The sequence below is a fragment of the Heterodontus francisci genome, chromosome 7, assembly GCF_036365525.1.
Source record: "Heterodontus francisci isolate sHetFra1 chromosome 7, sHetFra1.hap1, whole genome shotgun sequence".
Lineage (NCBI taxonomy): Eukaryota > Metazoa > Chordata > Chondrichthyes > Heterodontiformes > Heterodontidae > Heterodontus > Heterodontus francisci.
The window spans coordinates 1,872,805-1,897,228 of NC_090377.1; the positions used below are offsets into that span (position 1 = coordinate 1,872,805).

The following is a 24,424-nucleotide window of genomic DNA, read 5'->3' on the forward strand; positions in this document are numbered from 1 at the left end:
ACCGGAGCGATCCCCCACCTCGAGGGTGCAGTTAAAATCCCCCCCGAGGATGATGCACTCGCCGCTATCGATGGAGCTCAAGAGAGCGGACACTTCTTCAAAGAAGCGCGCTTGCAACGCGCCGGGCCTGGGCGCGTACACGTTCACAAAGTGGAGCGGCACGCTACCCAGGCAAACGGCGAGGTGGAGCAAGCGGCCCGGCACAAGCTCCTTGACCCCCCAAGATCTCCGGCTGAAAAGTCGGGGCCAACAAGATAGCCACCCCACTAGAAATAGGGATGAGGTGACTCATGTAGACCCCACCCTGCCACTCCAGGAGCCAGGTGGCTTCGTCTCCCGGAACGGTGTGGGTTTCCTGCAGAAAGCTCACCGCGTATCTCCCTTCCCTGAGGACTGAGAGATTGTGAAATCTGCGGTGAGACCCCCTGCTGCCGTTGATGTTGAGGCTGGCTATGGTTATCTTCATGTCAAAGGTAATTAAAACCCGTCACAAACACCTCACTGTGAGGAGGGAGCGGAAGTGCACCTGGCCTTCCACTCCCCCAGCAACCCATTGAGGAACACATTAAAACGGCGCCTCTCAACCAGTTTCACGTCCGCGCGCTTCCCTGCCTTCTTGAGGGTGGCACAGACAGACCGAATGACCAGCGCCAGATTCAACCACTGGCCAAGGGCTAGCCGAACTTTATTGCGGCAACCCCTGCAAGCTGCAAGGAAATCCCAGAGGTCTGCAGTGTCGATGAGAGGAGACTCGGTGGGAGGCACGAGGGAGTCCACCTCCTCACTGGCGATGGAATCAAGGTCGTTCTCCGTGCCCCACATTGAGTCCCCATCCTACTCTGGGTTGTCACCACTAGCAGCCGACACACCCACTACACACTGTTGAGCGGACGTTCCGGCCGCACCAGCTGGTCCCGCCTCCATCATGATCCCACCTCCATCACGATCCCACCCCCAGGATCAATGGCGGAGGGTCCTCTCTGGGTTCATCTATTGGGCTGGAGCCTATGGGCGCCAGCGGTTCAGGACCCCCCTTTCCACCTCCACCTCCACCCCCAGGCCAGTGAGCGGCTCAGGGGAAACCGTCGTTGCCGACTCTGGAAATCCAGCCGGAGCTGGGACCGGAGGCGGAGAGAGGAGGCTATCTTCGCTCTACCAGCGCCCACAGACCCAGCAGACGGGTATTACACAAATTGTTCTCTGCGTTGGGTACAGCCTGGGCTGCAGTGTCAGGCAGCTGGGAGGGCGGACCCTCACAGGTCTCGCCCCCACCCAGGACACTCGACCCATCGGCCAAAGGAATGAATTCTCCCGTGGGGTCCACAGGCTCCCCCACCATGGGCGGGCCCCCCTCCTCGGGAGTTCCCAAAGCTACAGGGGCATCGCTCCACCCTCCATCCCGAGGGAGAGAGGGTTCCCGCCCAGGGCTTTCAGCCCTCATGGGGCTGGTGGCGGGGGGGAGCCCGAGGGCCCACGCCAGGAGATGGACCCTGCAACTCGTGGCCTTCCTCAGAGGAGGGAGATCTCCTCTTATTGTGAGAGGAGTGCGGTCGCTCAGAGACCTCCAACTCAGTAGAGGCCTCTGCTTCTCCCTCCGTGCACCCCTGCCCAAGTTTCTTGGCCCGAGCTCAGCCGTGGGGCAGATGGGCTACCCTGGACCAGCTGTAGGGCTGAGCTCAGGCTCAGGACTTTTCTCCGTATCTCGGGGGTGCGCCTTCGGGTGTTTTGCTTTGCGCGGTGCCTTCCTTCCACCCGGATGGGTCTCCCCGTCTCCACCGGATGCTGTGAAACCCCGGCCTCCGGATCTGCCTGAGCGGTAGTTGTTGCAGGTGTCGGGGGAATAGGGGGAGGTGCAGCAGCACCACCCTGGGCTGCTGAGGTGGAGCTGGCAGCTTGGAGGCTGGGTCAGCTCTTCCGAACATGCCCTGCCCCCGTGCAGGCATGGCATTGCACCCAGTCCGAGGTCCAGAAGACGCTGTACGCTGCCCCCTGGAATTCAACACTAAATTGGCCTTCTGTAACCTCCTCCCGCACCAGCTGCATAAAGAGCTGGCGGAGGAAGGAGTAGACATGCCGGAGGCTGTTCTCCCGAAGACCGAGCGGGACTGGGGTGAGCCCTGTGTTTATCTACCCCAGATGGTGCAGGTGGGGAAGGAGGAGATCACCAGGAATGAAGGGCGGGACATTTGACAAGGAGACCCGCGAAGCAATGGCCTCCAGCGGGTCCACTGGCAGAAAGGTCCCGCCCACGGTGAGCCCCTTGTTCAGAGCCAGGGACACCGCACGCTCGGTCTTTAGGAAAAACACAACCTTCCCGTACATTTTAGAGGCAACAACAATGGTCAAAAGGCCAACAACCTCAGCCATTGCTTTCACACATGCCTCTATCGTCACGTTCGGATGGACGTAACTCTTAACTTCATGCTTAGATGTTATTAGTGCAAAGGGTGACAGGAGCAGCTGCAACAACCGTGGCAGTGCTTGTGCGGGAGGGCCCCGCCACCGGTGAAGAAAGGCTTGCCATGGGGTCTAAGAGTCACGTCCATCCCTAACAAACAAAGCAAATTGACACGGATTAAACAAAAAACAAACTTTAAACAAAATGGTGTGGGAGTAGAGGAGGATAGGGGTAGGAAGGTAAAGGAAAAGGGGAGGATAGGTGACTGAGTTTAAAGAAGGGAGAGAAAGGCTGCGAGGGATGTTTGCTCCAACTGCTCATTAGAGCACCTTAATACAGTCAGTCCAAAACTTCATTTGTCTTCCAGTTGGTGGAGGCTTCTTCACCTGGATGGCTAGAGCCACCCGGTACACTCCTCTTCCTATTTTTCACAAAGAGTGGCTGCACCCGGACAACTCCAGCTGTCCCGAGCAGGCAGTTGGGGTGGGGAGGGAGCTCCCTGTGTGCAGGATGGAAATCAGCGCCAATACAAACTCGCGGGCTCCCTACAGGTTTTGGCAGCCCCACCACTGAGTCTACCGGCCACCAAACAGTCTTTCAGGTTCTCTAACACCCACCTTTCCAAAAAGAATTGCAACGTTTCTGCCTCCTTTCGATGGATTCACTGGTCCGGTCTCTCCACTCTGCAGTTACTCCAGTCTCTACACTCGCCACACTCTCCCCTCTCCACTCTGCAGTTACTCCAGTCTCTACACTCTCCACACTCTCCCCTCTCCACTCTGCAGTTACTCCACACTCTCCTCTCCACTCTGCAGTTACTCCAGTCTCTACACTCTCCACACTCTCCCCTCTCCACTCTGCAGTTTCTCCACTCTCTCCACTCTCCTCTCTCCACTCTGCAGTTACTCCAGTCTCTACACTCTCCATACCAACCTCTCTCCACTCTGCAGTTACTCCAGTCTCTACACTCTCCACACACTCCTCTCTTCACTCTGCAGTTACTCCACTCTCTCCTCTCCACTCTGCAGTTACTCCAGTCTCTACACTCTCCACACTCTCCACTCTGTAGTTACTCCACTCCCTCCACTCTCCTCTCTCCACTCTGCAGTTACACCAGTCTCTCCACTCTCCTCTCTCCACTCTGCAGTTACACCAGTCTCTCCACGCTCCTCTCTCCACTCTGCAGTTACACCAGTCTCTCCACGCTCCTCTCTCCACTCTGCAGTTACTCCAGTCTCTACACTCTCCGCACTCTCCCCTCTCCACTCTGCGGTTACTCCAGTCTCTACTCTCTCCACACTCTCCTCTCTCCACTCCAGTTGCTGTTGCAGCAGCACAGATGCAGCTGCTCCCCCTGGGAGTGTTGGATGGGGACAGTATAGAGAGAGCTTTACTGTGGTTTTAACCCTGTGGTGTCCTTTCCCTTTCAGAGTTCCAAATCTGGTACTTTCACCATTGATTACGAGAAGAATTGCTTCAGTAAGGATGATTCCTGTTTCCGGTACATCTCTGGGAGTATACACTACTTCCGAGTTCCCCATATCTACTGGAAGGACAGGCTGCAGAAAATGTACATGGCTGGGCTCAATGCAATCCAGGTGTAAGTGAAACACAATCAATTGTCCTTGATTTACGGGGTCAGATGAAGGGCCCAATCCTTAGGGAGCACCATGATGTCGGAGGGTCAGTACTGAGGGAGTGCTGCGCTGTCGGAGGATCAGTACTGAGGGCCGCTGCACTGTCGGAGGTTCACTACTGAAGGAGTGCTGCATTGTCAGAGAGTCAGTACTGAGGGCGCGCTGCACTGTCGGAGGGTCACTACTGAGGGAGTGCAGCACTGTTGGAGGTGCTGTCTTTTCGATGAAATTTTTAAACTGAGTCCCTGCCTGCCCTCTGAGGTTGATGTAAATGATCCCTCAGTTGTTATTTTGAAGAAGGCGGGTGAATTCTGCCCAGTGACCCGGGCCCAATATTTATTCCCCTCCCAAAATCATTAACCAGATTATCTGTTCATTTATTTCATTGCAGTTTGTGGGAGCTTGCTGTTCATTAATTGGCTGCCATGTTTGCTATAAAACATCAAAAAGTACTTCATAGGATGTTAAGTGCTTTGGAACTCCCTGAGGATGTTCTATAACAGAGACCTGGCTCAAAGAAGGGCAGGAGTGGCAGTTAAATATTCCTGGATACAAGGTGTTCAGGAAAGATAGAAAAGGAGGGAGGGATGGTGGTATTGATTAAGGAGAGCATTGCAGTGCTGGAGAGAAAGGATGTCCCAGAGGGGTCGAGGACGGAATCAATTTGGCTCGAGCTAAGGAACAAAAAAGGTGCAGTTACATTGCTCGGTGTTGTCTACAGACCACCAGTTAGTGGGAGGGACATGGAGGAACAAATTTGCAAGGAAATTACAGAGAGGTGCAAAAATTATAGTGTCGTTATAATGGGGGACTTTAATTATCCAAACATAGACTGGGATAATAGTAGTGTAAAGGGCAGTGAGGGGCAAGAGCTCCTAGAGTGTGTTCAGGAAAATTTTCGACAACAGTATGTTGCTAGTCCAACGAGAAAGGAGACACTGCTAGACCTGGTTCTTGGGAATGAGGTGGGTCAAGTGGATCAAGTATCAGTAGGAGATCATTTAGGGGACAGTGATCATTGTGTCATAAGGTTTAGACTGACTATAGAAAAGGACAAAGAGCAATCCAGAGTAAGAATAATTAACTGAGGGAAAGCCAACTTCAGTGAGGTAATAATGGAGCTGGGGTGAATAAATTGGACTCAAAGACTGGCAGGAAAAACAGTAGCTTTACAATGGGCTACCTTTAAAGAAGAGATAGTTTGGGCTCAGTCAAGATATGTTCCCTTGAAGGGGAAAAGTAGGGCAAACAAATCCAGAGCTCCCTGGATGACAAAAACAATAGAGATTAAGATAAAGAAGATAAAGTGTGTGTATGACAGATGTCAGGTAGAAAATACTATTGAGAACCAGGCAGAATATAGAAGGTCCAGAGGGGAAGTGAAAAATCAAAGAGAAGCAAAGAGAGAGTATGAAAAGAGACTGGCAGTGAACTAAAAGGGAATCCCAGGCCACAGTGAAAGAGGAAGTAATTCAAACATTATAATTAAAATTGATGAGGAGGTATTGGATAACCTGTCTATACTTAAAGTGGATAAGGCACCAGGACTCGATGAGATACATCCAAGGATGCTGAGGGAAGTGAGGGTGGAAATTGCGGAGGCACTGGCTGGAATTTTTAAGTCTTCCTTAGACTCGGGGGTGGTGCCAGAGGACTGGAGAATTGCAAACGTTACACCCTTGTTCAACAAAGGTTGTAAAGATAAACTCAGCAACTACAGGCCAGTCAGTTTAACTTTGGTGGTGGGAAAACTTCGAAAAAAGAAAATAATTTGGGAGAAAATTAATAGTCAGCTGGACAATTGCAGGTTAATTAAGGAAAGCCAGCATGGATTTCTTAAGGGAAAATCATGTTTAACTAACTTGCTGGAGTTTTTTGAAGAGGTAACAGCAAGAGTTGATGAGGGCAATGCTGTTGATGTGGTGTATAAACTTCCAAAAGGCATTTGATACAGTGCCACACAACAGATTTGTGAGCAAAGTTATAGCTCATGGAATAAAAGGGACAGTAGCAACATGGATACGAAATTGGCTGAGTGACAGAAAACAAAGAGTAATGGTTAATGGATATTTTTCGGGATGGAGGAAGGTTTGTAGTGGAGTTCCCCAGGGATCAGTGTTGGGACCCTTGCTTTTCCTGATAGATATTAATGACCTAGACCTTGGTGTACAGGGCACAATTTCAAAGTTTGCAGATGATACGAAACTTGGAAGCATTGTGAACTGTGAGGAGGATAGTGTAGAACTTCAAAAGGATATAGACAAGTTGGTGGAATGGTCAGACAGGTGGTAGATGAAGTTCAATTCAGAGAAATGTGAAGTGATAAATTTGGATAGGCGGAGACAATATAAAATAAAGGGCATAATTCTAAAGGGGGTGCAGGAGCAGAGGGACCTGGGTGTATATGTGCATAAGTCATTGAAGGTGGGAGGACAGGTTGAGAGAGTGGTTAATAAAGCATACAGTATTCTGGGCTTTATTAATAGGGGGATAGAGTACAAGAGCAAGGAAGTTATGTTGAACATGTATAAGACACTAGTTCGGCCTCAGCTGGAGTATTGTGTCCAGTTCTGGGAGCCGTACTTTAGGAAGGATGTGAAGGCGTTAGAGAGGGTGCAGAAAAGATTCATGAGAATTGTTCCAGGGATGAGGAACTTCAGTTATGAAGATAGATTGGAGAAGTTAGGACTGTTTTCCCTGGAGAAGAGAAGGCTGAGAAGAGATTTGATAGAGGTATTCAAAATCATGAGGGGTCTGGACAGAGTCGATAGAGAAACTGTTCCCACTCATGAAAGGATTGAGAACGAGAGTGCACAGATTTAAAGTATTTGGTAAAAGAAGCAAAAGTGACATGAGGAAAAACTTCTTCATTATCAACATCCTAGGGATTACCATTGACCAGAAACTGAACTGGACCAGCCACATAAATACTGTGGCGACAAGAGCAGGTCAGAAGCTGGGAATTCTGCGATGAGTAACTCACCACCTGACGCTCCAAAGCCGACTAGGCACAAGTCAGGAGTGTGATGGAATACTCTCCACTTGCCAGGATGGGTGCAGCTCCAACAACACTCAAGAGCTCGACACCATCCAGGACAAAGCAGCCCACTTGATTGGCACCCCGTCCACCACCTTCAACATTCACTCCCTCCACCACCGACGCACAGTGGCAGCAGTGTTTACCATCTACAAAATGCACTGCAACAACTCAACAAGTCTTCTTAGTCAGCACCTTCCAAACCTGCGACCTCTACCAACTAAAAGGACAAGGACAGAAGATGCATGGGAACACCACCACCTCAAGTTTCCCTCCAAGCCACAAACCATCCTGACTTGGAACTAAAATAAAAGCAAAATACTGCGGATGCTGGAAATCTGAAACAAAAACAAGAAATGCTGGAATCACTCAGCAGGTCTGGCAGCATCTGTGGAAAGAGAAGCAGAGTTAACGTTTCGGGTCAGTGACCCTTCTTTGGAACTGACAAATATTAGAAAAGTCACTGTGACTTTTCTAATATTTGTCAGTTCCGAAGAAGGGTCACTGACCCGAAACGTTAACTCTGCTTCTCTGACTTGGAACTATATCGCTGTTCCTTCACTGTCGCTGGGTCAAAATCCTGGAACTCCTTTCCTAACACTGTGGGTGTACATACCTCTCATTGACTGCAGCGGTTCAAGAAGGCAGCTCACCACCACCTTCTCAAGGGCAATTAGGGATGGGCAATAAATGCTGGCCTGGCCAGCAACACCCACATCCCATGAATGGATATAAAGTAGAGTGGTCAGGATCTGAAATGCACTGCGTGTGAGTGTGGTGGAGGCAGGTTCTATTGGAGCATTCAAAAGGGAATTAGACTGTTATCTGAAAAGGAAGAATGGGCAGGGTTACGGGAAGAAGGCAGGAAAATAGCAGTGGGTGAATTGCTCATTTGGAGAGCCGGTGCAGACATAATGGACCAAATGGCCTCCTTCTCCACTATAACAATTCTGTGAAAGGTGCTATAGAAATGCAAGTTCTTTATTTTGACTGCCTCCTATTGCTCATTTCCTGTTTTATCCGATAATCTTTGATTCCAATCCACCTGGGCCCGATCCCTGTTCAACTTCCTGAAATTAGCACTTCTCCAACTGACTAATTTCAGATTTGATTGTTCCTGGTCCTCTTCTGGAATTAGTCTAAACCCAATGATACTGTTTTGACTGTTTCTCAAACACTCTCCACTGAAACATCCCACCATCGCTTGTAACACCATCCCCCCCACCTGTAATTCGATATATCAACCCCCTGAACCCCCCAATTAGATTCCAGTCTGTAACTCATTCCCCGGTATCTGTTATTCTGTATATAAACCCCCTGAACCCCTCAATTAGATTCCACACTGTAACTCACTCCCAGATAACAGTTATTCTATATATAAACCCCCGAGACCCTCGATTAGATTCCAGTCTGTAACTCACTCCCGGGTATCTGTTATTCTATATATAAACCCCCGAACCCCTCGATTAGATTCCAGTCTGTAACTCACTCCCGGGTATCTGTTATTCTGTATATAAACCCCCTGAACCCCTCAATTAGATTCCACACTGTAACTCACTCCCAGATAACAGTTATTCTATATATAAACCCCCGAGACCCTCGATTAGATTCCAGTCTGTAACTCACTCCCGGGTATCTGTTATTCTGTATATAAACCCCCTGAACCCCTCAATTAGATTCCACACTGTAACTCACTCCCAGATAACAGTTATTCTATATATAAACCCCCGAACCCCTCGATTAGATTCCAGTCTGTAACTCACTCCCGGGTATCTGTTATTCTGTATATAAACCCCCTGAACCCCTCAATTAGATTCCACACTGTAACTCACTCCCAGATAACAGTTATTCTATATATAAACCCCCGAGACCCTCGATTAGATTCCAGTCTGTAACTCACTCCCGGGTATCTGTTATTCTATATATAAACCCCCGAACCCCTCGATTAGATTCCAGTCTGTAACTCACTCCCGGATATCTGTTATTCTATATATAAACCCCCCGAACCCCTCGATTAGATTCCAGTCTGTAACTCACTCCCGGGTATTTGTTATTCCATATATAAACCCCCTGAACCCCTCCATTAGATTCCAGTCTGTAACTCACTCCCGGGTATCTGTTATTCCATATATAAACCCCCCGAACCCCTCGATTAGATTCCAGTCTGTAACTCACTCCCGGGTATCTGTTATTCTATATATAAACCCCCCGAACCCCTCGATTAGATTCCAGCCTGTAACTCACTCCTGGTGATGAATAAACTGGAAAGGAGTCTGTGGTTGTGGAATTGTTTAGAGGGGAAATAATGGGTTGTGTGAATATTACTTCTGTACAGTAATTAATGCAGCATCTGATGTCCTCTCCTGTCTCTGCCCTCCCAGGTACGTTCCCTGGAATTACCACGAAATTACACCTGGGGCATATGACTTCAGCAAATCCAAAGATGTTGAGTATTTTCTGAGCCTTGCTCAGGAGATGGGCCTGTTCGTCATTCTCCGTCCTGGACCCTACATCTGTGCAGAGTGGGAACTGGTGAGAACTGTTTAAATACTGTAATAAAAGCAAAATACTGCGGATACTGGAAATCTGAAACAAAAACAAGAAATGCTGGAATCACTCAGCAGGTCTGGCAGCATCTGTGGAAAGAGAAGCAGAGTTAACGTTTCGGGTCAGTGACCCTTCTTCAGAACTGACAAATATTAGAAAAGTCACAGGTTATAAGTAGGTGAGGTGGGGGTGGGGCAAGAGATAACAAAGGAGAAGGTGCAGATTGGACCAGGCCACATAGCTGACCAAAAGGTCACGGAGCAAAGGCAAACAATATGTTAATGGTGTGTTGAAAGACAAAGCATTAGTACAGATTAGGTGTGAATACACTGAATATTGAACAGCAGCAAGTGCAAACCTGAAAAAAACAGTGGGTAAGCAAACTGAACAAACTAAGATGAAATGAAATAAATGCAAAAAAAATAGTAAAGAATGTAAAAAAAAAAGAAAGAAAAAATAACTAAAAATGAAAGTAAAATGGGGGGCTGTCATGCTCTGAAATTATTGAACTCAATGTTCAGTCCGGCAGGCTGTAGTGTGCCTAATCGGTAGATGAGATGCTGTGCCTCGAGCTTGCGTTGATGTTCACTGGAACACTGCAGCAATCCCAGGACAGAGATGTGAGCATGAGAGCAGGGGGTAGTGTTGAAATGGCAAGCAACCGGAAGCTCAGGGTCCTGCTTGCGGACTGAGCGGAGATGTTCCGCAAAGCGGTCACCCAGTCTGCGCTTGGTCTCCCCAATGTAGAGGAGACCACACTGTGAGCAGCGAATACAGTATACTACATTGAAAGAAGTACAAGTAAATCGCTGCTTCACCTGAAAGGAGTGTTTGGGGCCTGGGATAGTGAGGAGAGAGGAGGTAAATGGGCAGGTATTACACCTCCTGCGATTGCAGGGGAAGGTGCCCTGGGACGGGGCCCTGGAAATTGGAAGCAAAGTTGATAAAGTTTGCTTCCAATTTCCACCCTTCTCTCACCTTTACATGGTCCATCTCTGACACTTCCCTTCCCTTCCTCGACTTCTCTGTCTCAATCTCTGGGGATAGGTTGTCTACTAATATCCATTATAAGACCACCGACTCCCACAGCTACCTCGACTACACTTCTTCACACCCTACCTCCTGTAAGGACTCCATTCCATTCTCCCAGTTTCTCCGTCTCCGACGCATCTGCTCTGATGATGCTACCTTCCATGACGGTGCTTCTGATATGACCTCCTTTTTCCTCAACCGAGGATTTCCCCCCACTGTGGTTGACAGGGCCCTCAACCGTGTCCGACCCATTCCCCGCACCTCTACCCTCACCCCTTCCCCTCCATCCCAGAACCGTGACAGGGTTCCCCTTGTCCTCACTTTTCATCCCACCAGCCTCCATATCCAAAGGATCATCCTCCGCCTTTTTCGCCACCTCCAGCGTGATGCCACTACCAGTCGCATCTTCCCCTCCCTTCCCCTGTCAGCATTCCGAAGGGATCGTTCCCTCCGCGACACCCTGGTCCACTCCTCCATTACCCCCCACCACCTCGTCCCCGTCCCAGGGCACCTTCCCCTGCAATCGCAGGAGGTGTAATACCTGCCCATTTACCTCCTCTCTCCTCACTATCCCAGGCCCCAAACACTCCTTTCAGGTGAAGCAGCGATTTACTTGTACTTCTTTCAATGTAGTATACTATATTCGCTGCTCACAGTGTGGTCTCCTCTACATTGGGGAGACCAAGCGCAGACTGGGTGACCGCTTTGCGGAACATCTCCGCTCAGTCCGCAAGCAGGACCCTGAGCTTCCGCTGGCTTGCCATTTCAACACTCCCCCCTGCTCTCATGCTCACATCTCTGTCCTGGGATTGCTGCAGTATTCCAGTGAACATCAACGCAAGCTCGAGGAACAGCATCTCATCTACCGATTAGGCACACTACAGTCTGCCGGATTGAACATTGAGTTCAATAATTTCAGAGCATGACAGCCCCCCATTTTACTTTCATTTTTAGTTATTTTTTCTTCCTTTTTTTTACATTCTTTTTTACATTTTTTACAATCTTTTTTTGCATTTATTTCATTTCATCTTAGTTTGTTCAGTTTGCTTACCCACTGTTTTTTTCAGGTTTTTTTTCAGGTTTGCACTTGCTGCTGTTCAATATTCAGTATATTCACACCTAATCTGTACTAATGCTTTGTCTTTCAACACACCATTAACATATTGTTTGCCTTTGCTCCGTGACCTTTTGGTCAGCTATGTGGCCTGGTCCAATCTGCACCTTCTCCTTTGTTATCTCTTTCCCCACCCCCACCTCACTTGCTTATAATCTGTGACTTTTCTAATATTTGTCAGTTCCGAAGAAGGGTCACTGACCCGAAACGTTAACTCTGCTTCTCTTTCCACAGATGCTGCCAGACCTGCTGAGTGATTCCAGCATTTCTTGTTTTTGTTTAAATACTGTGGTCACTGCCTCCCATTCCCCACAAGCAGAGCTGGGGTGGGAGGTGGTAGGGGGAAGGTGGTAACCTGTGGGGACTGAGCCCTGCCCGATGGTACACTGAATCCTGGCTGGTCTGGGAGCAAGCTGCTACTACCACACTGGGTGTGACTGGCACACTCAGCACAGGCCAGGGATGGAGCCTGGGCCTTTCCCGCTCTCTGTGGGCTCAGTACCACAGTGAATTAAAATTAGAACATTACAGCGCAGTACAGGCCCTTCGGCCCTCGATGTTGCGCCGACCTGTGAAACCATCTGACCTACACTATTCCATTTTCATCCATATGTCTATCCAATGACCACTTAAATGCCCTTAAAGTTGGCGAATCTACTACTGCTGCAGGCAGGGCGTTCCACGCCCTTACTACTCTCTGAGTAAAGAAACTACCTCTCACATCTATCCTATATCTATCACCCCTCAACTTGAAGCTATGTCCCCTCGTGTTTGCCATCACCATCCGAGGAAAAAGACGCTCACTATCCACCCTATCTAATCCTCTGATTATCTTATATGTCTCTATTAAGTCACCTCTCCTCCTCCTCCTCTCCAACGAAAACAACCTCAAGTCCCTCAGCCTTTCCTCGTAAGACCTTCCCTCCATACCAGGCAACATCCTAGTAAATCTCCTCTGCACCCTTTCCAAAGCTTCCACATCCTTCCTATAATGCGGTGACCAGAACTGCACGCAATACTCCAGGTGCGGTCTCACCAGAGTTTTGTACAGCTGCAGCATGACCTCCTGGCTCCGAAACTCGATCCCCCTACTAATAAAAGCTAACACACCATATGCCTTCTTAACAGCCCTATTAACCTGGGTGGCAACTTTCAGGGATTTATGTACCTGGACACCAAGATCTCTCTGTTCATCTACACTACCAAGAATCTTCCCATTAGCCCAGTACTCTGCATTCCTGTTACTCCTTCCAAAGTGAATCACCTCACACTTTTCCGCATTAAACTCCATTTGCCATCTCTCAGCCCAGCTCTGCAGCCTATCTATGTCCCTCTGTACCCTACAACATCCTTCGGCACTATCCACAACTCCACCGACCTTCGTATCATCCGCAAATGTACTAACCCACCCTTCTACACCCTCTTCCAGGTCATTTATAAAAATGACAAACAGCAGTGGCCCCAAAACAGATCCTTGCGGTACACCACTAGTAACTAAACTCCAGGATGAACATTTGCCATCAACCACCACCCTCTGTCTTCTTTCAGCTAGCCAATTTCTGATCCAAAGCTCTAAATCACCTTCAACCCCATACTTCCGTATTTTCTGCAATAGCCTACCGTGGGGAACCTTATCAAACGCCTTACTGAAATCCATATACACCACATCCACTGCTTTACCCTTATCCACCTGTTTGGTCACCTTCTTGAAAAACTCTATAAGGTTTGTGAGGCACGACCTACCCGTCACAAAACCGTGCTGACGATCGCTAATGAACTTATTCTTTTCAAGATGATTATAAATCCTATCTCTTATAACCTTTTACCCACAACCGAAGTAAGGCTCACAGGTCTATAATTACCAGGGCTGTCTCTACTCCCCTTCTTGAACAAGGGGACAACATTTGCTATCCTCCAGTCTTCCGGCACTATTCCTGTCGACAATCACGACATAAAGATCAAGGACAAAGGCTCTGCAATCTCCTCCCTAGCTTCCCAGAGAATCCTAGGGTAAATCCCATCTAGCCCAGGGGACTTATCTATTTTCACACTTTCCAAAATTGCTAACACCTCCTCCTTGTGAACCTCAATCCCATCTAGTCGAGTAGCCTGAATCTCAGTATTCTCCTCAACAACATTTTCTTTCTCTACTGTAAATACTGACGCAAAATATTCATTTAACACTTCCCCTATCTCCTCTGATTCCACACACAACTTCCCACTACTATCCTTGATTGGCCCTAATCTAACTCTAGTCATTCTTTTATTCCTGATATACCTTTAGAAAGCCTTAGGGTTTTCCCTGATCCTATCCGTCAATGACTTCTCGTGTCCTCTCCTTGCTCTTCTTAGCTCTCCCTTTAGATCCTTCCTGGCTCGCTTGTAGCTGTCAAGTGCCCTAACTGAGCCTTCACGTCTCATCCTAACATAAGCCTTCTTCTTCCTCTTGACAAGCGCTTCAACTTCTTTAGTAAACCACGGCTCCCTCGCTCGACAACTTCCTCCCTGCCTGACGGGTACATACTTATCAAGGACACGCAGTAGCTGCTCCTTGAATAAGCTCCACATTTCGATTGTTCCCATCCCCTGCAGTTTCCTTCCCCATCCTACGCATCCTAAATCTTGCCTAATCGCATCATAATTTCCTTTCCCCCAGCTATAATTTTTGCCCTGCGGTATATACCTGTCCCTGCCCATCGCTAAGGTAAACCTAACCGAATTGTGATCACTATCACCAAAGTGCTCACCTACATCTAAATCTAACACCTGGCCGGGTTCATTACCCAGTACCAAATCCAATGTGGCATCGCCCCTGGTTGGCCTGTCTACATACTGTGTCAGAAAACCCTTCTGCACACACTGGACAAAAACTGACCCATCTAAAGTACTCGAGAGTACATCTAAAGTGAGAGAGATTAACACAGGCCGGGGATGGAGCCTGGGCCTTTCCTGCTCTGTGTGGGGCTCAGTACCACAGTGAGAGATTAACACAGGCCGGGGATGGAGCCTGGGTCTTTGCTGCTCTGTGTGGGGCTCAGTACCACAGTGAGAGATTAACACAGGCTGGGGATGGAGCCTGGGCCTTTCCTGCTCTGTGTGGGGCTCAGTACCACAGTGAGAGATTAACACAGGCCGGGGATGGAGCCTGGGCCTTTCCTGCTCTGTGTGGGGCTCAGTACCACAGTGAGAGATTAACACAGGCCGGGGATGGAGCCTGGGTCTTTGCTGCTCTGTGTGGGGCTCAGTACCACAGTGAGAGATTAACACAGGCCAGGGATGGAGCCTGGGCCTTTCCTGCTCTGTGTGGGGCTCAGTACCACAGTGAGAAATTAACACAGGCTGGGGATGGAGCCTGGGCCTTTCCTGCTCTGTGTGGGGCTCAGTACCACAGTGAGAGGTTAACACAGGCCAGGGATGGAGCCTGGGTCTTTGCTGCTTTGTGTGGGGCTCAGTACTGCACTGGGTAGCACTTGAGTTTAAAGTTCCTGTTTTATAATTATGTATGTTTTCAGGGTGGACTGCCAGCCTGGCTTCTGCAGAATTCAACAATCAATTTAAGATCATCTGATCAAGGTAGGAAGGGACTGCTATAAACTGGGACACCGAGAGGGAAATAGTTTGCCAGGAGATGGGTTCCCGGATGAAATATTATGAGATACAAGGTGCACAGAGGACTGGTAGAGGCACATAGTGCCAGAGTAAAGAATAATTCAAAAATGGGGGAATCAAACAGGAGGCAGTCTAATAAAAGCAAAATACTGCGGATGCTGGAAATCTGAAACAAAAACAAGAAATGCTGGATTCACTCAGCAGGTCTGGCAGCATCTGTGGAAAGAGAAGCAGAGTTAACGTTTCGGGTCAGTGACCCTTCTTCGGAACTGACAAATATTAGAAAAGTCACAGATTATAAACAAGTGAGGTGGGGGTTGGGCAAGAGATAACAAAGGAGAAGGTGCAGATTGGACCAGGCCACATAGCTGACCAAAAGGTCACGGAGCAAAGGCAAACAATATGTTAATGGTGTGTTGAAAGACAAAGCATTAGTACAGATTAGGTGTGAATATACTGAATAATGAACATCAGCAAGTGCAAACCTGAAGAAAAACAACCTGAAAAAAACAGTGGGTAAGCAAACTGAACAAACTAAGATGAAATGAAATAAATGCAAAAAAAGATTGTAAAAAATGTAAAAAGGAATGCAAAAAAAAAAGGAAGAAAAAATAACTAAAAATGACTAAAAATGAAAGTAAAGTGGGGGGCTGTCATGCTCTGAAATTATTGAACTCAATGTTCAGTCCGGCAGGCTGTAGTGTGCCTAATCGGTAGATGAGATGCTGTTCCTCGAGCTTGCGTTGATGTTCACTGGAACACTGCAGCAATCCCAGAACAGAGATGTGAGCATGAGAGCAGGGGGGAGTGTTGAAATGGCAAGCAACCGGAAGCTCAGGGTCCTGCTTGCGGACTGAGCGGAGATGTTCCGCAAAGCGGTCACCCAGTCTGCGCTTGGTCTCCCCAATGTAGAGGAGACCACACTGTGAGCAGCGAATACAGTATACTACATTGAAAGAAGTACAAGTAAATCGCTGCTTCACCTGAAAGGAGTGTTTGGGGCCTGGGATAGTGAGGAGAGAGGAGGTAAATGGGCAGGTATTACACCTCCTGCGATTGCAAGGGAAGGTGCCCTGGGACGGGGACGAGGTGGTGGGGGTAATGGAGGAGTGGACCAGGGTGTCGCGGAGGGAACGATCCCTTCGGAATGCTGACAGGGGAAGGGAGGGGAAGATGCGACTGGTAGTGGCATCACGCTGGAGGTGGCGAAAATGGCGGAGGATGATCCTTTGGATATGGAGGCTGGTGGGATGAAAAGTGAGGACAAGGGGAACCCTGTCACGGTTCTGGGAGGGAGGGGAAGGGGTGAGGGTAGAGGTGCGGGGAATGGGTCGGACACGGTTGAGGGCCCTGTCAACCACAGTGGGGGGAAATCCTCGGTTGAGGAAAAAGGAGGTCATATCAGAAGCACCGTCATGGAAGGTAGCATCATCAGAGCAGATGCGTTGGAGACGGAGAAACTGGGAGAATGGAATGGAGTCCTTACAGGAGGTAGGGTGTGAAGAAGTGTAGTCGAGGTAGCTGTGGGAGTCAGTGGGCTTATAATGGATATTGGTAGACAACCTATCCCCAGAGATGGAGACAGAGAAGTCGAGGAAGGGAAGGGAAGTGTCAGAGATGGACCATGTAAAGGTGAGAGAAGGGTGGAAATTGGAAGCAAAGTTGATAAAGTTTTCTAGTTCGGGGCGGGAGCAGGAAACGGCACCGATACAGTCATCAATGTACCGGAAAAAGAGTTGGGGGAGGGGGCCTGAGTAGGACTGGAACAAAGAATGCTCGACATATCCCACAAAAAGACAGGCATAACTAGGACCCATGCGGGTACCCATAGCGACACCTTTTACTTGAAGGAAATGCATGGAGTTGAAGGAGAAGTTGTTCAATGTGAGAACAAGTTCAGCCAGGCGGAGGAGGGTGTTGGTGGATGGAGACTGGTTGGGCCTCTGTTCCAGGAAGAAGCGGAGAGCCCTCAAACCATCCTGGTGGGGGATGGAGGTGTAGAGCGATTGGACGTCCATAGTGAAGAGGAGGCGGTTGGGACCAGGAAACTGGAAATTGTCAAAATGACGTAGGGCGTCAGAAGAGTCACGGATGTAGGTGGGAAGAGACTGGACCAGCGGAGAAAAGATAGAGTCTAGATAGGAAGAAATAAGTTCAGTTGGGCAGGAGCAGGCTGACACAATGGGTCTGCCGGGACAGTCCCGTTTGTGGATTTTGGGAAGGAGGTAGAAGCGGGCTGTCCGGGGTTGCGGGACTATGAGGTTGGAAGCTGTAGAGGGAAGATCTCCAGAGGAGATGAGGTCAGTGACAGTCCTTTGGACGGTGGCTTGATGTTCGGTGGTGGGGTCATGGTCCAGAGGGAGGTAGGAAGAGGTGTCTGTGAGTTGGCGTTGAGCTTCTGCAAGGTAGAGGTCGGTACGCCATACAATAACAGCACCACCCTTGTCTGCAGGTTTGATGACCATGTCGGGGTTAGACCTGAGAGAACGGAGTGCCTCAAGTTCAGAGGGGGACAGGTTCGAGTGAGTGAGGGGAGCAGAGAAATTGAGACGACCAATGTCTCGCCCACAGTTTTCAATGAAGAGATCAAGAGCGGGTAAGAGGCCAGGGTGAGGGGTCCAGGTAGAGGGAGAATGCTGGAGGCGGGTGAATGGGTCTGCTGGTCGGGGGGAGGACTCCTGGTCGAAGAAGTGAGCCCGGAGGCGGAGGCGACGGAAGAAGAGCTCAACGTCATGCCGAGCGCGAAATTCATTGAGGTGGGGGCGTAAGGGGATAAAACTGAGACCTTTGCTGAGTACAGAACGCTCAGCATCAGAGAGGGGGAGGTCAGAGGGTATAGTGAATACACGGCGAGAGGTCAGATCAGAAGGGGTGGGGTCAGAGGGAAGTGAAGCGGAAGGAGGATCTGGAGGGGCATTAGTCCCCATCAGCTGCTGGAGCTTGCGTTCCTTAACACCTGAAAGGAAGAAAAAAAGTTTTTTGTTAATGCGTCGGATGAGACGTAAGATGAGATGAAACTGCGGAGTAGAACAGATTTGAGATAAGGTGAGACGGTGCTGCTGGAGAGAGAGGTCCAGTGTGTGCATATGGCGGCGCATAGCACTGAGTGTGGATCTCAGGATGCGGCGAGAGTAGCAGTCCGAGGAACGTTGTATTTCTCGGAGATACCTGTGATCCTGGGTGGTTTCAAAGCATGATGGGTGAAACTGCAGTTGGAATCCACGTGGAATCAGTCGGAGCCGGAGACAGTCACTGAGGAAGGAGATGTGGCTGTGAAAACGAGTTTTGGTAGATACCTTATCAAACACCAGGAGGGAAATAGAAAGCAATGAAGGTGAACAAGGTAAAAGAGACAAACGAAAATCCCGTCGGAGAGAAGAGCAGAACTTCTTCAAGGTAGGCATTCCTGGAAGAGAAGTGGCAGTGAATTAAACACTAAAATAAACGCAAAATACTGCAGATGCTGGAAATCTGAAACAAAAACAAGAAATGCTGGATTCACTCAGCAGGTCTGGCAGCATCTGTGGAAAGAGAAGCAGAGTTAACGTTTCGGGTCAGTGACCCGAAAGTCTAAGATGTCTCTGGAGTGCTTGTACATAAAAGCATGGGACATGCTAAATGAGGTTGGTGAGCTGCAGGCACAAGTCACCATTTGGGACAATGATATATTTGCAACAATAGAGATCTGATTCAAAGAAGGGGAGGAATGGATACTTAATATTCCTGGTTACAAAGTATTCATAACATTAGAACATAAAAAGGAGCAAGATTAGGCCATTCGGCCCCTCGAGCCTGCTCCACCATTCAATAAAGTCATGGCTGATCTGATTGTGGCCTCAACTCCACTTTCCTGCCTAACCCCCCATAACCCTTGTAGATCAAAAATCTGTCCAACTCAGCCTTGAATATAGTCAATGACCCAATCTCCACGGCTCTCTGGGGAAGCGAATTCCAAAGATTAACCACCTTGAGAGAAGTAATTTCATTTTACAGGGGAGACCCCTCATTCTGAAACTGCATGCCCCTAGTTTTTTTATTCTTTCATGGGATGTGGGCATCACTGGCTAGGCCAGCATTTATTGTCCATCCCTAATTGCCCTTGAACAGAGTGGCTTACAAGGCCATTTCAGAGGACAGTTAAGAGTTAGCCCCATTGCTGTGGGTCTGGAGTCACAAATAGGCCAGACTAGGGAAGGACGGCTGATTTCCTTCCCGCAAGTATATTAGTGAACCAGGGTTTTTTTTTACAACAATCGACAATGGTTTCATGGTACCATTACTGAGATTTTTATTAATTAATTGAATTTAAATTCCACCAACTGCCATGGTGGGATTCAAACCCATGTCCCCAGGGCATTGCCATCAGCATCCCTGGGTATGTCCTGTCCCACCGGCAGGACAGACCCAGCAGAGGTGGTGGCACAGTGGTATACAGTCAGGAGGGAGTTGCCCTGGGAGTCCTCAACATCGACTCCGGACCCCATGAAGTCTCATGGCATCAGGTCAAACATGGGCAAGGAAACCCCCTGCTGATTACCACCTACTGCCCTCCCTCAGCTAATGAATCAGTACTCTTCTGTCCTCCATGTTGAACAGCACTTGGAGGAAGCACTGAGGGTGGCAAGGGCACAGAATGTACTCTGGGTGAGGGACTTCAATGCCCATCACCAAGAGTGGCTCGGTAGCACCACTACTGACCGTGCTGGCCGAGTCCTAAAGGACATCACTGCCAGACTGGGTCTGCGGTAGGTGGTGAGGGAACCGACAAGAGGGAAAAACATACTTGACCTCGTCCTCTCCAACCTGCCTGCTGCAGATGCATCTGTCCATGACAGTATTGGTAGGAGTGACCACTGCACAGTCCTTGTAGAGACAAAGTCCCATCTTCACATTGAGGATACCCTCCATTGTGTTGTGTGGCACTACCACCGTGCTAAATGGGATAGATTTCGAACAGATCTAGCAATGCAAAACTGGGCATCCATGAGGCACTGTGGGCCATCAGCAGCAGCAGAATTGTACTCAACCACAATCTGTAACCTCATGGCCCGGCATATCCCCCACTCTACAATTACCATCAAGCCAGGAGACTAACCCTGGTTCAATGAAGAGTGCAGGAGGGCATGTCAGGAGCAGCACCAGGCATACCTCAAAATGAGGTGTCAACCTGGTGAAGCTACAACCCAGGACTATCTCCATGCCAAACTGCATAAGCAGCGTGCAATAGACAGAGCTAAGCGATCCCATAACCAACGGATCAGATCTGAGCTCTGCAGTCCTGCCACAGCCAGCCGTGAATGGTGGTGGACAATTAAACAACTAACTGGAGGAGGTGGCTCCACAAATATCCCCATCCTCAATGATGGGGGAGCCCAGCACATCAGTGCGAAAGATAAGGCTGAAACATTTGCAACAATCTTCAGCCAAAAGTGCCGAGTTGATGATCCATCTCGGCCTCCTCCTGAAGTCCCCAGCATCACAGATGTCAGTCTTCAGCCAATTTGATTCACTCCACGTGATATCAAGAAACGACTGAAGGCACTGGATACTGCAAAGGCTATGGGCTCTGACAATATTCCGGCAATAGTACTGAAGACCTGTGCTCCAGAACTTGCCACGCCCCTAGCCAAGCTGATGATTGTGGTTGTTGGAGGTCAATCATCTGAGCTCCAGGACATCACTGCAGGAGTTCCTCAGGGTTGTGTCCTCGGCTGAATCCATCTTCAGCTGCTTCATCAATGACCTTCCTTCTATCATAAGGTCAGAAGGGATGTTCACTGATGATTGCACAATGTTCAGCACCATTCGTGACTCCTCAGAGACTGAAGCGGTGCGTGTAGAAATGCAGCAAGACCTGGCTTGGGCTGATAAGTGGCAAGTAACATTCGCACCACACAAGTGCCAGGCAATGACCATCTCTAACAAGAGAGAATCTAACCATCTCCCCTTGACATTTAATGGCATTATGATCGCTGAATCTCCCACTATCAACATCCTAGGGGTTACCATTGACCAGAAACTGAACAGGAGTAGCAATATAAATACTGTAGCGATAAGAGCAGGTCAAAGGCTAGGAATCCTGAGGCGTGTAACTCACCTCCTGACTCCCCAAAGCTTGTCCACCATCTACAAGGCACAAGTCAGGAGTGTGATGGAATACTCTGCACTTGCCTGGATGGGTGCAGCTCCAAAAACACTCAAGAAGCTCGACACCATCGAAGACAAAGCAGTCCGCTTGATTGGCACCCCATCCACAAACATTCACTCCCTCCACCACCGACGCACAGTGGCAGCAGTCTGTACCATCTACAAGATGTACTGCAGCAACGCACCAAGGCTCCTGAGACAGCACCTTCAGCAGGAGCAGAGGGACCTGGGTGTATATGTGCATATGTCATTGAAGGTGGGAGGACAGGTTGAGAGAGTGGTTAATAAAGCATACAGTATCCTGGGCTTTATTAATAGGGGCATAGAGTACAAGAGCAAGGAAGTTATGTTGAACATGTATAAGACACTAGTTCGGCCTCAGCTGGAGTATTGCGTCCAGTTCTGGGAGCCGTACTTTTGCAAGGATGCGAAGGCGTTAGAGAGGTTGCAGAAAAGATTCATGAGAATGGTTCCAGGGATGAGGAACTTCAGTTATGAAGATAGATTGGAGAAGTTAGGACTGTTTTCCCTGGAGAAGAGAAGGCTGAGAAGAGATTTGATAGAGGTATTCAAAATCATGAGGGGTCTCTGAACAGACAGAGGGCATTCTGAAGGGGGAGGGTGAACAGCCAGAGGTTGTGATACACATCGGTACCAATGACATAGGCAGGAAGAGTGATGAGGTCCTGCAGGGGGAGTTTAGGGAGTTAGGTAGTAAGTTAAAAAAACAGGACCTCCAGGGTTGTAATCTCTGGGTGTAGAAGGGAGGGTTTCAGATATCTGGACCATTGGGCTCTCTTCAGGGACAGATGGGACCTGTACAAGAAGGACGGGTTGCATCTAAACTGGAAGGGCACTAATATCCTGGCTGCAAGGTTTGCTAGCGTCACTCGGGAGGGTTTAAACTAGTGTGGCAGGGGGTTGGGAACCAGAGCAGTAGGACAGCTAGTGAAGTAAATGAGGAGGACATAGTAAATAAGGCCAGTAGGACTAAGAGGAAGAGCAGGCAGGGAGATGTTGCGGAGCACAGCGGGACTGGTGGTCTGAAGTGCATTTGTTTCAATGCGAGAAGTATAACAGGTAAGGCAGATGAACTTAGAGCTTGGATTAGTACTTGGAACTATGATGTTGTTGCTATTACAGAGACTTGGTTGAGGGAAGGGCAGGATTGGCAGCTAAATGTTCCAGGCTTTAGAAGCTTCAGGCGGGATAGAAGGGGATGTAAAAGGAGTGGGGGAGTTGCATTACTGGTTAAGGAGAATATCACAGCTGTACTGCGGGAGGACACCTCAGAGAGGTCATGCAGCGAGGCAATATGGGTGGAGCTCAGGAATAGGAAGGGTGCAGTCATGATGTTGGGGGTTTACTACAGGCCTCCCAACAGCCAGCAGAGGAGCAGATATGTAGACAGATTTTGGAAAGATGTAAAGGTAACAGGGTTGTAGTGGTGGGTGATTTTAACTTCCCCAATATTGACTGGGACTCACTTAGTGCTAGGGGCTTGGATGGGCAGAATTTGGGAGGAGCATCCAGGAGGGCTTCTTCAAACAGTATGTAGATAGTCCAACTAGGGATGGGGCCATTCTGGACCTGGTATTGGGGAATGAGCCCAGCCAGGTGGTCGAAGTTTCAGTGGGGGAGCATTTCGGGAGCAGTGACCATAATTTCATAAGTTTTAAGGTACTTGTGGATAAGGATAAGAGTAGTCCTCGGGTGAAGGTGCTAAATTGGGGGAAGGCTAATTATAACAATATTAGGCAGGCACTGAAGAATTTAGATTGGGGGAGGCTGTTTGAGGGTAAATCAACATCTGACATGTGGGAGTCTTTCAAATGTCAGCTGATTAGAATCCAGGACCAGCATGTTCCTGTGAGGAAGAAGGATAAGTTTGGCGATGAGTAACTCACCACCTGACGCTCCAAAGCCTGTCCACCATCTACAAGGCACAAGTCAGGGGTGTGATGGAATACTCTCCACTTGCCTGGATGGGTGCAGCTCCAACAACACTCAAGAAGCTTGACACCATCCAGGACAAAGCAGCCCGCTTGATTGGCACCCCATCTACAAACATTCACTCCCTCCACCACTGACACACAATGGCAGCAGTGTGTACCATCTACAAGATGCACTGCAACAACTCAACAAGTCTCCGTAGACAGCACCTTCCAAACCTGCGACCTCTACCAACTAGAAGGACAAGGGCAGCAAATACATGGGAACACCACCACCTGCAAGTTCCCCTCCAAGTCACACACCATCCTGACTTGGAGCTATATCACCGTTGCTTCACTGTCACTGAGTCAAAATCCTGGAACTCCCTTCCTAACAGCACTGTGGGTGTACCTACCCCACATGGACTGCAGCGGTTCAAGAAGGCAGTTCACCACCACCTTCTCAAGGGCAATTAAGGATGGGCAATAAATGCTGGTCTGGCCAGCGACGCCCACATCCCATGAATGAATGAAAAAAAAGATAACCTCATATTTTCCCACATTATTCTCCAACTGGCAAATTTTTGTCCATTCACCTTAACCTATCTATAATCCCTTTGCATACTTTTTTTAAAAATTCATTCATGGGATGTGGGCGTCACTGGCTATGCCAGCATTTATTGCCCATCCTTATTTGCCCTTGAGCAATACTTTTTGGGTTGGGTTGTGTTCCCAGCCCCACTTCGGGTTCTGTGCCGCGGGTGGCCACTGCTGAACCCGACACTGGTATTGCCGAACCCTGTCTTCCAAGGGGTGGGATAGGCTGACGTCGGTCGGCCTGACCGCCCAGAGGCCAGTTGAAGCCCTTACGTGGCCTATTGATGGCCAATTAAGGGACTCTTCACACTGCCGTTGGGATCTTGCCAGTGGCTGGGAGGGGTGGCGGTGGGCGGGGGGGGTGCCCTGCTATGT

At 49.0% G+C, this 24,424-nt stretch overlaps 1 protein-coding gene across 1 annotated transcript in view; it reads left to right on the forward strand.

Annotated features, from left to right (window-relative positions):
• Positions 1–2,209: 2,209 nt before the first annotated feature.
• Positions 2,210–24,424, forward strand: part of LOC137371799 (beta-galactosidase-like) — a 149,047-nt gene continuing 126,832 nt past the window's right edge. Inside the window, exons 1-5 of the mRNA XM_068034679.1 lie at positions 2,210–2,406; positions 2,738–2,999; positions 3,829–3,998; positions 9,454–9,604; positions 15,278–15,338. Coding sequence (XP_067890780.1) covers positions 2,210–2,406; positions 2,738–2,999; positions 3,829–3,998; positions 9,454–9,604; positions 15,278–15,338 — 841 coding nt within the window. The remainder of the gene's footprint in view (positions 2,407–2,737; positions 3,000–3,828; positions 3,999–9,453; positions 9,605–15,277; positions 15,339–24,424) is intronic.